This window comes from Rhagoletis pomonella, unplaced genomic scaffold, assembly GCF_013731165.1.
Source record: "Rhagoletis pomonella isolate Grant_MI unplaced genomic scaffold, Rhpom_1.0 Rhpom_scaffold_00003, whole genome shotgun sequence".
Classification (NCBI taxonomy): Eukaryota; Metazoa; Arthropoda; class Insecta; order Diptera; family Tephritidae; genus Rhagoletis; species Rhagoletis pomonella.
This window is the reverse complement of record NW_023458557.1, coordinates 15,966,307-15,979,682: the sequence shown is the minus strand read 5'-3', so window position 1 is coordinate 15,979,682 and position 13,376 is coordinate 15,966,307. Positions and strand designations below refer to the sequence as shown.

General features: G+C 36.5%; 1 protein-coding gene across 1 annotated transcript; it reads right to left on the bottom strand.

The window, feature by feature from the left end:
* Positions 1–9,411: 9,411 nt before the first annotated feature.
* LOC118736061 (putative nuclease HARBI1) lies at positions 9,412–10,499 on the bottom strand. The gene is made up of 4 exons (XM_036466169.1): positions 10,066–10,499; positions 9,851–9,995; positions 9,684–9,788; positions 9,412–9,569 (listed from the first exon to the last, which is right to left on the bottom strand). Exons 1-4 carry the CDS (start codon positions 10,330–10,332, stop codon positions 9,412–9,414), a joined length of 675 nt encoding a protein of 224 aa, XP_036322062.1. The 5' UTR covers positions 10,333–10,499.
* Positions 10,500–13,376: the final 2,877 nt, after the last annotated feature.

The following is a 13,376-nucleotide window of genomic DNA, read 5'->3' as shown; positions in this document are numbered from 1 at the left end:
CAGCTGTTGCTTTAAATAAAATATTGCAACCAAGTTCAGTCCAATTTCTGGGATTGTTTTTAAATCCTCCGTTTAAAAAGTTACAGTTTTTATCTGCAGAACAGCGCAAACATATAATAGGGACAGTAAAGGCAATGCTTGAAGATAACTTACGTAGAAATGAACTTGAAGAAAAAAGTGCTCGCCCTCAGCACGATTTCCAAATTCTGCATGATGACATTCCTTCTACCTCGAAAAGGGCAAAAACCCGTGCAACTCTTGACAAATTTAAAGATGCAACAAATGAATCTGCAGAAACAGTTTTTTGTTTTTGAATAAATTAATACGGAAATACAGATTTATTTGAAAAAATCGGAAAACAAAAGTTGTGACGATGTTTTAAAATTTTGGGAGAAAGCTAAAGATTTACCAATTCTTAGAAGTCTTTCAATGCAAATTTTAAACATACCAGCTAGCTCAGCAACTAGTGAAAGAGTTTTTTCTGTGTCAGGCAGAATTCTGGAAGAAAGACACGACTGCTTGGTGAAAACCTCGACAAAATATTATTTTAAAACAAAAATATGAGCTAATGTCATTTTAAAATTACATACCTTGAATGAATATTGATACCAATTCTTTTTTATACTCGTATTAGATACATAAGTATATCTGAAACAGGGTTGCCAGACGTGCTGCGTTTGGGAGTACACGTACTCCTTTTTATTGCAATGTACTCCCTTGTACTCCCAAAAAAATATATGGAAATGTACTCCTTTATTAGTTTTGTACTTCGTTTCTTCTCCTTTTTCCAGCTATTAATATTTTATCATATACAGCTTGTAAAATAATAACTGTCGCACAGTTTTTTTTTATTTTTAATAAAAGGGCCCTTTATAGATTTTGCGAAAATTTTATTAATTCGTTTTTAAATTTTAACCTTCATTTGGGTTTACCAGCGGGTTTGGGAGAAAAGCGCAAGCGGCACGCAAGTCTTCATCGGTTACTTTATTACATATCTTCTGTAAATATAGGCTAATTTCCCCCATTTGGGTTCTTTATACTTCATCTTTTGTCCAACATAAGGCCTCATACTCAGAAATCGAAAAGACTCCGAACCGGTGACTAGGAGGGCGACCAACCCATACAGACGTGAGTGCCGCATGAACTTGTCTCCCAAAGCTGACAAATGCAAATATGGATTAAAATTTTAAAACTAATTAATAAAATTAATGTAAAGTATTTACAAAGTTAACAAAAAATACTCTTTTTCGCATCACCTATAAAGGACCCTTTTATTTTTCAAAAAACCTGTGCGACAGTTATTATCTTACGCCCTGTACTTTGCCATTCATATTGTGGCAAACACTACTTAGTAAGCAAAGTTAAGTGTGATAGTGAAAAGGTGTAGGCATGGTCGTAGCAAGGTAGGTGCAGAGCGCTCGGGTATAAAAATCAGAAAAATATTGAATTAATTATAAGGCTTAAATTAAAACACTGGCCATATATTCAAAAAGAGTTTGGAATTCTTTTGTAGAATTTAGTTGGGGAAAATTTCCTATAAGGACAGTCATTGAAGAGGTGGTGAGCGAAGGGGGAGTGGGCGTAGCACCCCCGACCACCTAGGCCCTCTATGGGTCCCTAGGGACGCTTTAGAAAATCGCCAAATATCACAATTGGGTGCTACGCCCACTCCCCCTTTGATCACCATCTCTTTAACGACCGCCCTTATTGGAAAGCCAGCCCATTTAGTTATTTATTTTTAACATTTATTGTTGCTTTGAAAAAGATTTCTAAAATATCTTTGTTTATTTGTACCTAAGTAATGGTAATTTGTAACAATAAATTGCACAAAAAATAAAAAATAAAAATTGTACTCTTTTTTAGGTCTTGTACTGCTTTTTTTCTACCGAAAATATAAATGTACTCTTTTCTCCGTTTCAAAATCTGGCAACCCTAATCTGAAATTTGTTAAAATAATAATAGTGCCTTCAGCCCTTGCTTAGCGTTCCGCCAAGCTTTTGTAATAATACTTGTGTGATAAAAGCCTATTTATATGAAATGCTATTTATATAAAAAAAATGTCCGTGAGAAACCGTGCGTGAACGTCCGTGAACGTGATTGAACAAAATATAGCAGGACGTGAGTGTGCGTGATTTACAAAACCATCAACGTGAGCGTGCGTGGATCAGGGTCCATCCGGACCCTGAAAGTGGAGATCAATTCATACGTACATTTAATTTAAAATACTTTGATGTATTTTTATAACTAGCACGAAATGAAGTAAAGAAAAGACAAATCCGAAAATAATTTAGTGGGAATTTCGTTTTTACGTAGGTTTTTATGGCGTTACCAAAGAGCGAGAAAAGTTAAAATTTAGTTGTTACTCCCATAAATAATTTTTATTATTTAAAATCCTAATCATCATTAATTACAAGTTAACCACCCCTTATATCATTATAATAATTATCCTCATCATTATCTTCATTACTATTTTCTTCATCAACATCACCCACATCATCACTTTTTTAGGTAATGTTTTATATGATAATGAATCCGAATTGTACAAATTTTGTTAAGCCTTGAAAGTAATTTAGAATATATAACCTTTAATAACAATAATCATTATATTCGCTTGCGTAATTGTCATCACTATCAACATCTTCATCATCGCTATAAGGCTGCATAATTAACAACTGTTGTGCTTCTTTCGGCAAATCCTGCAATTTTTTTTTGGGTAGTTTTCTCATACTTGATACAACAGGGTCGGAACTAATCAAAAGTCTATTGAATATATCTCCATTCGTCTTTTTTCTGTTGCACTTGCACTGTAGCTCTTTAAATCGTTGTTTCGCGACTCTAGAGCTTTTTCTGACCATTGATGTTTATTTTGTTTTGAACACGGAAAACCTATAGAGGACTCAAGCCAACTTTTGTTTGCTTTAAAAAAAAAAAACGTTCTTCGTGTCTACAGGACCTATTCTAACAAATTTGGACCTCAGAGATGAAATATCTCATGTTTTCATTAAATTCTTTTAAATTTTTTTTTTGTTATTTTGTGGACTTATAACAATTATATTCAACAATTTTTATTGAGCTTGAGGCCGTTTTTAATGAAAAACTTATTGTGGAAAAGCAATAATAGTTTTGAAAAAATTCTAGAAGTGATATCTATTTCGGAAATCACCACATTTCCTCATCAGACTTCTTTCAGTAGGATTCGAACTGACGATCCCACTGGCTCAGCCAGTTGCCTACGCACTGTGCTAAGTTCGCCTTGTGAATTTTTGTTGCTTTTTCCACTATTTCATTTGTTAAGCCAACTACAATCAAGCGCAGCTATTCCGCTGCATTTCACACTTGATCAAGTGTGAATTTTATTTATTTATTTATTTCAGTCAATTGAACAATAAATTCTTACTGACTATAATTCAGAAGTACTTAAAACTAGTTACAATAGTTGTATAATAAAGTACAAACTGCTCCACAAGATAGAGGCGGGTCAAAATTTGGAATATTGTTTAGCTCCACTAAGGTTCTAATCAAGGGAGCATACATAGTTGGTTTGAGAAAATACGATGTGCGTAAATTACGTGTAGGAACATTGAAGGTTATTCTTTCCAAGAGGTTAAGGCAATCAAGTGCACAACGTGGTTCATATAAGGGAATGGGTTCACTAAAATTCAGTGAGCGTAAAGCAAATTTTATAAAATTTTTTCTGTATCCGTTCTAATCGCCTGATAAGAGAATTGTGGTATGGTCTTAAAATGAATGACGCATACTCCAACCTGGATCTTACTAGAGTAATATAAAGCATCTTCAAAGTGTATGGATCATAAAAAGATGAACTATTACGCCGGACGAAGGCCAGCATCGCGTATGATTTGCCAACTATATGTGGCGTACCAACATAACTAATTTCTAAAATTATCATTTTCATAATTTTGCTACTTTACATTTGAATTGTAATAACTTTAAATTGTATGTTATAATGTTCGCTGTACAACACTAAATCATTCCATTTATTTCATTAGCGTTTACAAACACTTGTTTTCGACATTAAGTCATTCTCGCATTCGCTCTTCGGTTCGTTCTTACATTTGTTCTTACATTCGGCCTATTCCATACCTGGCAGCGAATCGACACACACGTGGAGGATAAGTATTCTATAAAATTCTTGAATAAAGACTAAGTTTAAGCAATAGATTCGCGTTTAAACCTAAATTGGTGACCCCGCACGTTTTGGTAACCCGCACGTTTGATAAACACGCACGTTTGGATGAACCAGCACGTTTAGAGAAGCCGCTCGTCATTTTCAAGTACCTGCACCGGCGCACATTAAAAGGAGCCAAATGACGACACTTTTCGTGGCGCTTGGATAGCCACACTTTCTGGATCCTGCTATCACACACCTTTGGCGCAACAGAGTGCAAGAGCCTGCACGTTGCAGGAACCCTCTCACCCGCTTGTAAAAACTTTTTTTTAGTATACGCGATAATTCGTTTGCAAGAGCCTGTACAATCGCATATTTACAGAAGCCCTCTCATTCGGACTTCTCACGCACCATGCCTTTGACCGACAGCATGGCAATTGGTAACAGCGGTGACGAAGGTTCGCTCACCGAAAGTTATAGCACAGTACCACGAATTCCGCTGCCGCAAATGAGTGAGGAGAACATCAAGGCCTACTTCTATGCCTTGGAATTCTGGTTTCAGGCCTCGCTCGTATATTCCGACATCAGAAAATTCCACATCGTATTGACGAGCCTTCCGCCAAATTAACTCCTTGAGCTCAGGCCAATCATCGAGGCAGCACCTCCAATCGACAAATTCAAGTACATAAAGCAGAAGGTGAATGATCACTTCACAGATAGGCAGCAACGGCGCTTACAAAAGGTGCTCAAAGATATGCCACTCGGTGACCGCAAACCAACCGAGCTTTTTAGAGAGATGAAGTGTGTTGCTGGTACCACACTCAACGACAGCTTGTTGCATGACTTGTGGGCATGGGCGTAGCCATAACGAAATTTAAGGAGGGGCCCATACAAAAAAAAGAAATTCAAAACCAATAACTTACTAAAAATTGTTTACTATAGCTTAAAACTATTGTAACCAATAGAGGTAAATATGTTGTAACTAACTGCTGTAACTATATAAAACTATTCGTCGATTTAAATTGTTAACTTTTTACTGAGCATGTTTATTTTACGAGGAGGAAGCATCGAAAGCCTAACCCCATCAGTGTGAGACTTTAACCCAAACTAAACGTCATGTACCGTTCCCCTCCCGGTACCACCGTCAAGGAATTCGTCGGGATTATAACACTGTGTGACTGATAAGTTTATAGATCTATTATCTTCTTATTTGGCGCTGTAACCGCCAAAGCGATTTTGGCCAACTGACGCCAATTGGAAATGCCAAGTGAAGCCAGAATACTTTCAGAGCTGGGGCGTCGGTGTCCGTTCGAACGACATGGTCAAGCCAGTTGAGCCGCTGTATTTTAATTCGCCATATACCAGCACGGGCTTGATGAGTGACTTATAGTGCGATTTGCACGAAATTGCATACAGTGTCAACGGTCAAAGGTTACTCGTCACAACAGTGCGACACTTCAGCGGATTAAAACGCCAACTCAACGCTTTTCTCATCTTCACATTGACATCGTTGGACCTTTCCCCTTATCTGATGGCAGCCGATATTTATTAGAGATGACTCCATTCGGCCATCGCTTTCACCGCCGTACAAGGGACCCTTTAAAGTTTTGCGTCGGACACCGAAGTACTACACAGTTGAAATGGGAGGCAAGCATGTCAAGACCACCATCGATAGACTCAAGCCCGCTTTTGCTGCTACCGTACCTGGCTTCTAAGAGGGGAGTAATGTGGCGTACCAACATAACTAATTTCTAAAATTATCATTTTCATAATTTTGCTACTTTACATTTGAATTGTAATAACTTTAAATTGTGTGTTATAATGTTCGCTGTACAACACTAAATCATTCCATTTATTTCATTAGCGTTTACAAACACTTGTTTTTGACATTAAGTCATTCTCGCATTCGCTCTTCGGTTCGTTCTTACATTTGTTCTTACATTCGGCCTATTCCATACCTGGCATCGAATCGACACACACGTGGAGGATAAGTATTCTATAAAACTCTTGAATAAAGACTAAGTTTAAGCAATAGAATCGCGTTTAAACCTAAATATATATTCGGTATGCGTGGAAAAGCTTAGTTTCGTGTCGAAATAGACACCTAGATCCTTGACTTCATTAACATGATTAAGAGGTGATCCAGAAATATGATAGCGCGTGGGGAGCGGAATTAGCTTTCTGGTATATGTACAATGTGAGCACTTATTTATATTTAGATGAAGACGGTTTCGTATGCGCCAATCATGTAGTTTAACAAGTTCTCCTTGAAGGGCAATATAATCGTGTATGCTTTTAATGACAGAATAAATTTTGAAATCGTCCGCATATAATATGTAGATATTTAGATGACGAGAAGCAGGGCCCTATGTCATTAATAAATAAAATAAACAACAGTGGTCCAAGTATACTACCTTGAGGAACACCCGACGTCGCGATAAAAGGCTGTGAGTAGACATCCCCGAACACAACCATGCAATTTCTGTCAGACAAATATGATTTTATCCACTCCAAAAAATTAGAGTTGAAACCCATGGAGAATAATTTAGACACGAAGACCTTGTGAGAAACTCTGTCAAATGCCTTTGAAAAATCTGTATATATTGTGTCGACTTGCTGGCCTGCTTGAAAAGCAGACAGACAATCTTCCGTAATAATTGCAAGATTGGAGACTGTGGACCTTCCTTTAAGAAAACCATGTTGGTTTGGACTAATTAAGCTGCCAACTGAGAATGACAATGGCCCTTATTATGAGTTGCATTCGATTTTCGATCTTCGCTGGTTATCGAAGATCGAATGTAAAATTGGTATTATGAGATATGCAACCCTGTCGAAATTTTCGTTGAGTATCGAATTTTCAGTCGAGCAGAATTCTGCTTTCGATGATGCAGCGTAGTGTGAGAAAATTGCTGATAATGTAAGTATTTTGCGTTTGTTTTTTTATTTTTTGGCGACTAAACAGTAATTTTAAACAATGTTTATTAATTTCATGCAGGTCTAAGGTCGTGAGTACCAAACAACAACTGGAAATGCTGGTTTCAATGATGGAACAAAATCGTCAATTTGCAAAAGGGATTTGCTCAAAGGTTAATGCGGCAAAAAAATGGGAAGAATTTACGCAAGAACTCAATTGTTTAGGACCACCTATACGAACGACGGCCGCTTTCGACAGCACGAAGAGAAGTTGCCTTTATGCCGCGATGTCTGAATTTGGTATCCCCGCGAAACTAATACGGCTGTGTAAAATGACGTTGAGCAATACCACCAGCTCCGTCAGAATAGGGAAGGACCTCTCCGAGCCGTTTGATACCAAACGAGGTTTCAGACAAGGGGACTCCCTTTCGTGTGATTTCTTTAATCTTATGTTGGAGAAGATAATAAGAGCCGCAGAACTGAACCGCTCAGGCACAATACTTTATAAGAGCGTACAATTGCTGGCGTATGCCGACGACATCGATATTATCGGTAAAAACAAGGGCTACGTCTGTTCTGCCTTCTCGGGATTGGATAGAGAAGCAAAGCGAATGGGTCTGGTGGTGAACGAGGACAAAACGAAGTATCTCCTGTCATCACACAAACAGTCAGAGCATAGGCGTCTTGGCACCCACGTCACTGTTGACAGTTACAAGTTTGAAAAAGTAGACGACTTCGTTTATTTGGGAACCAGCATTAACACCAATAATAATGTCAGCCTTGAAATCCAACGGAGAATCACTCTTGCCAACAAGTGCTACTTTGGGCTGAGTAGGCAATTGAGAAGTAAAGTCCTCTCTCGTCGTACAAAGATCACACTCTATAAGTTACTCATCATGCCTGTGCTGGTGTATGGCGCGGAAGCATGGACAATGAAAGCATCTGATGAGGCGGCTCTTGGAGTTTTCGAAAGAAAGATTCTGCGAAAGATTTACGGACCTTTACGCGTTGGTGATGGCGAATATCGCAGACGATTTAACGATGAGCTGTATGAGCTTCACAACGATATAGACATAGTGCAGCGAATTAAAATTCAGCGGCTCCGCTGGCTTGGCCATGTCGTTCGGATGGACAGAAACGCTCCTGCTCTGAAAATATTCAACGCGGGCCGCGATGCTGGTAACAGAGGAAGAGGAAGGCCTCCTCTGCGTTGGAAAGACCAGGTGGAGAAGGACTTGGCTTCACTTGGCATTTTCAATTGGCGTCAGTTAGCACAGAAGAGAAATGACTGGCGTGCTGTTTTGGACTCGGCCAAAATCGCTTAGGCGGTTACAGCGCCAATTAAGAAGAAGAAGATACGAACGACGGCAAAATGGATTAAGGTGAACTGCGTCGTTTTTGATTTCTGTATAACTAAATTTTAGTTCTGGTCTTTTCAGGTGTGGGCTGACATGAAGGCCAAAACTAAAAAGAAAGTAGCGCAAAACAAAGCTGAATACCGAGCAACAGTTGGAGGACCGAACAGACTACAAGCATATACAAATATTGAGGAGGCCATAATTGGCTTGCTTGAGCTTGACGCCTGTGTGAACCCACCGGGAGCAGAATTCGGCCTGGATATAACTGCTGATGACCAACGCCTAGATTCGGTAGAGGCGGCTCCATCAGATGAAAACCTGCAATCAATAGACAATTTAGGATTGAGCGATGAGGACCACAATAATGCAGTTCCGGAAAATTCAGCACGGAAACCAAGAGCAAGAAAGTGCAACAAGACAGAGAGGTTGAAGTTGCTGGAATCGCAGACCAATGCCCAGAAAAGGTTCTATGAGGAGATGATTACAAATATAAAGGACATTAAAAAAAGTGCTTTAGAAACTGAAAAGTACACGAGATAAATGTATTACTTAAAAAAAGACACAGCAAAAGAACTTTTACAATTGAAAAAATAAAAATTACAAATCTTCAAAAATGAATTTCTTCAAAGCCAGAAGGATCGGAGAGCAAAGCTACAACTAAAGGTTGCGCTTTTGGAGGTAAAGAAACAAATGCTGCCAAGAACATAATTTTATATTAATCTAAGTGCCTAAAATGAATTGACGTGATATTTTTTTTTTATATAATTAGAATTAAGAAGACTGTTTAACTTTAAGATAAATGAATTAATGAGCTATTTTTTTCTGTATGATAAATTTAGAAAGACTGTTTAAACTTAAATTACGATTACGTTACGTTAAAATAAGGAAATGAATTTGTGATAATTTTTTATGTAATGCACCTACATACATGTGTATGAAACCAAAAAGATTTTTAGTTTAATAAAAGAAACCTTGGCGTAACTGGTTTTTAATATTTTTTAATCATGTTTTCTATAATGTTCTTAAAATTTCATTTCTTATGTCTTCTGCTTGTGAGTTGTCAACAGGTTCCACTTCAACGTCTCCGACATCATCGTCATAAGTCACATTTGAAAACTTCTCCTCGTCGAGGATTTGTACATTATAAAACAAGCAAATGTTGTGCAAAGCTGCACACACATTTATAATTTGTGTTGCTTTTTTTGGAGTATAGTGAAGAGCTCTTGCCTGCAACAAACATCTAAACCTATTCTTCAAAACTCCAATTGTTCGCTCAATAATACTTCTTCCTTTGGCATGTTGTTTGTTATATGCCCTTTGTAGAGATCCTTCCTCAGATTTTCTGAACGGCGTCATTAAGTAAGGTTTCAGAGCGTATCCAGCATCACCTAAGGCGGAGAAAATTATTATAAAAAAGGAAATACATGTTGGCTTAGTTTTGATTACATACCAAGTAGCCAAGTATTTCGAGGACCATTAAGATGTTGCTGCTCTAATTGTGTTTTCAATGACGACATATTAAAAACCATAGAATCATGTGTCGCTCCCGGATTTTTGGCATTTATGTATCGTATTTTCATTGTATGATCACAGACCTCAAAATTACATAAGCATACACATTTAGAATCAGAAGTTAATAACACATATGTATATATGTACACTTACAACCATAGCATTAATGCTGAAGAATCCCTTTCTGTTATAATACAAATGCTGCAGTTCCTTCCTAGGTGCGACAATTTTAATGTGTGTGCCATCAATACAGCCGATTATTTCTGGAATTCTACTTTTGTTATAAAAATGTGATTTTGCTTGTTGCAGTTCAGCCTCTGTGTAATTGAATTTTATCCATATTTGGCAAATGAAACTTTCCAGAACATCTAGCACTTCTGATAGCACCACAGACACCGTGGACTGTGCAAGTCCAAGCATATTTTCATTGCCAATGCTAAGTTGGTACGATCCCTGAGCACAAAATCGCAGAACTGTTGCTAGCTTTAAAACATGCGGAATAGATTTCGCTCGGGTGCATTGATTCAGCAGGTCTTCTGTAGTGGTCAGCAGGTCCACAAACGCCTCTTTAGATACTCGGATGTTTTTTATAAATCTTTAAACAAATTTCCTAAATGTTACATATGTATGTCAAAACCTTTTTGGAAGGCCACACTTACGCAGTGTAATCCATTTCTAAGGGGTTGGAAGCGTCCCTCAACCGTTTCCTATTTCTGGCAGCTCCACTAAGCTTTCATCTTCTGATGAATCGTCAAACCACAACTCCGTCGTACTCATTTTCATTAAGTTCTTATCAACTCGTTTTCTTTTTAATTTATTTTTATTTATACAAATTTGTAAACAAACTATTTAGTTTTACGTTTTAATCAACTCGGTTTTTCTTTTATTTTAATTTGCTCAATTTGTAAACAAACCATCTCAGCTGACAGAAATATACTATTGTGAACAACCTAAACGAGCGAAATTCACAATAGCGCTCTTCTTCATCGAATGAGCGCCATAATACTAAATAAAAATTCGTTCGATCAGCACTTTCGACCACAGTCGAAGATCGAATGCAACTCATAATAGGGGCCAATTTCTCCTTAATAACACATTCGAAAATTTTCGCAACTGTGGTTAACTTTGAAATCATACATCATTTTTGTTGCCACTTTTAAAAATCGGGGTTATATGAGCCTTTTAACAATCATCAATAAATTTGCCCGATGCTAAAGACATATTAAAAATCAGTGTCAATGGTTGAATTAATGCAATGTAAAAAGTATGGCTGAAAGACCATCAGGATCCATAAGATGTGAGGTTTTAAGTGAATCAATACAACTACCAACGTCCACTTCCGAAAGTAGTTATAAGCGACCCAAACGCAGGTAGGCATTCAGGAATAAAGGCATTAGCATGGGTAATATCTGAGTCAGAGACAAAATTTGAGGAAAAAAACTGGGCAAAAATATTGGCTGCTTCCTCGGGACAACTTGCATGTTTATCCTTATAAAAAACAGACGCAGGAATACTGGATTTCGAAGATTTGGATTTAATATAACTCCAGAATGCTTTCGGATTTTTTTTTCATATTAGCTCCCTGGTAATTAACGTATTTTGCGTAGAGTAACTTATCGAGTTCATTAAATTTGTTTAAATATAATTGGTATTGCTCATAATAAAATGGTAGTTTAGTCGCTTTAAACTTTTTATGGTACTTATTTTTGCGATTTTTAAGATGCTTTTGATGTTTAGTATACCAACGTATCTTATATATTTTTCTTGGAAAAGCAGGGATATTATTTACGCAAACCTCATAGATTAATGATTTGAAAAGACCAAAGGCATTCGCAGTATCTAAATTACGAAGTAAGTCAGACCAATCGTACCCCAGAATAATATAATTCAAGTCATTAAAATTACACAAGTTATAATTTAATTTGGGACGAGAACTAAATTGTGGAGCAGCAAAATATTCATAGAACTGAGATCGGAGAACTACAAACTGACAATCGAAAATGCAAATTATTAGATAAAAAAACTAAATCTAAAAGCCGATTAAGTTTGTTAAATAAAGTAAAGTAAAAAAAATATTTTTTAAAAACAAGCTTTTATTTAACATGTACAATCAAAGGAATAAAATAAAGTAGTGTAACAAAAGATATTTTAGCAAGAAAATTTTGTCAAAACTGCACTAAAATGAATAAAATAAAATAAGTTATGGTCTCGTTAAAGTTACTAAAAGCCATTTAGTGAAGGGAGTTATTCAAACTCTAATGAAAATTACTAACAATTTGTACTTATTTACTTCGTTTTTAACAAAGTTTGTCGCGCGAATAGCAAACCGGCATTTAAATATCTGCATAGATACATATACATACCTAACCAATTTTGCATGTACGCTGAATTCGCCGACAAGCTTTCTTAAAAACTAAATAAATGAGTACACATTGTTAGTTATTTTCATTAGAGTTTGAATAACTCCTTTCACTTAATGGCTTTTAGTAACTTTAACGAGACCTTAACTTATTTTAATTTATTCATTTCAGTGTAGTTTTGACAAAATTTTCTTGCTAAAAAATCTTTTGTTACACAACATTATTTTATTCCTTTGATTGTGCATGTTAAATAAAAGCTTGTTTTTAAAAAATATTTTTTTCACATTATTTTATTTTATAATTTTTAGTCCATTTATAAAAGCGTTGTATATTAAAAAGTGTTATTTTATTTTATGTACAAAATTTTGCAATAGATATTAAAATAATTCAACTTGCAATGAAAGAGAACAGAAGACTATGCAAGCAAAATGTTGTTTGCTTACGTTTTGTATAAACATACATATCGCACACTAAATCAAAAACTGGCACAACTCAAAAAATCCTAAATGTTCAGGAGAGGCAAAAAACTGTTGACGCTGTGCAATCGATGCAAGCACAACTAAAAAGTTTTAGTAGTATTTTTCCAGTTAAAGAATATAGTGATGAGGAAGAAATTTTCGCGGACGTTGGGTATACGGTCTGTGAACTGTTTTATGGAAAAAAACAAATTTTGACAAATTTTGAGTTGTGCCGGTTTTTTATTTAGGGTGCGATATGTACATATAGCAGCAGTTAATTTCATTTAAAGAAATGGCGTGTCGTCCATTTCCGCTGTAGCGTATGAAAATGGTGCATATATTTAGGCGCAATATTTAACTTCTTCTGGCGGGGCGACATCTGGAGTCTTCTAATTGTATCTCCTTGATATGATGCCTACAACGACGTTCATATCTAGACTAGGTTGATATCTAGAATTTGCAACAAATAGCTTTGCTACACTACCGCCGGCAGCTTTTACAATTTTATAGTGGTTTTACGTTCTTTGGCAAATAACGCTCTGTTAGCCATAAACCTTACTATTTTTTGTCCGCCTTTGAATCAAGACCCCTGGACCATATAGGGAATTCATTTGTATTTTAAATTGCATTGTCATCGTGATTGGAA

What these genes read in the sequence shown, in the direction of transcription:
- LOC118736061 (XM_036466169.1), bottom strand. Translation starts at nt 10,332, where the DNA reads ATGCTTGGACTTGCACAGTCCACGGTGTCTGTGGTGCTATCAGAAGTG. An exon ending in TCAGCATTAATGCTATGGTT is followed by an intron (nt 9,996 to 10,065) that starts GTAAGTGTACAT and finishes TGTAATTTTGAG; the next exon opens with GTCTGTGATCATACAATGAA. An exon ending in TCGAAATACTTGGCTACTTG is followed by an intron (nt 9,789 to 9,850) that starts GTATGTAATCAA and finishes TCTCCGCCTTAG; the next exon opens with GTGATGCTGGATACGCTCTG.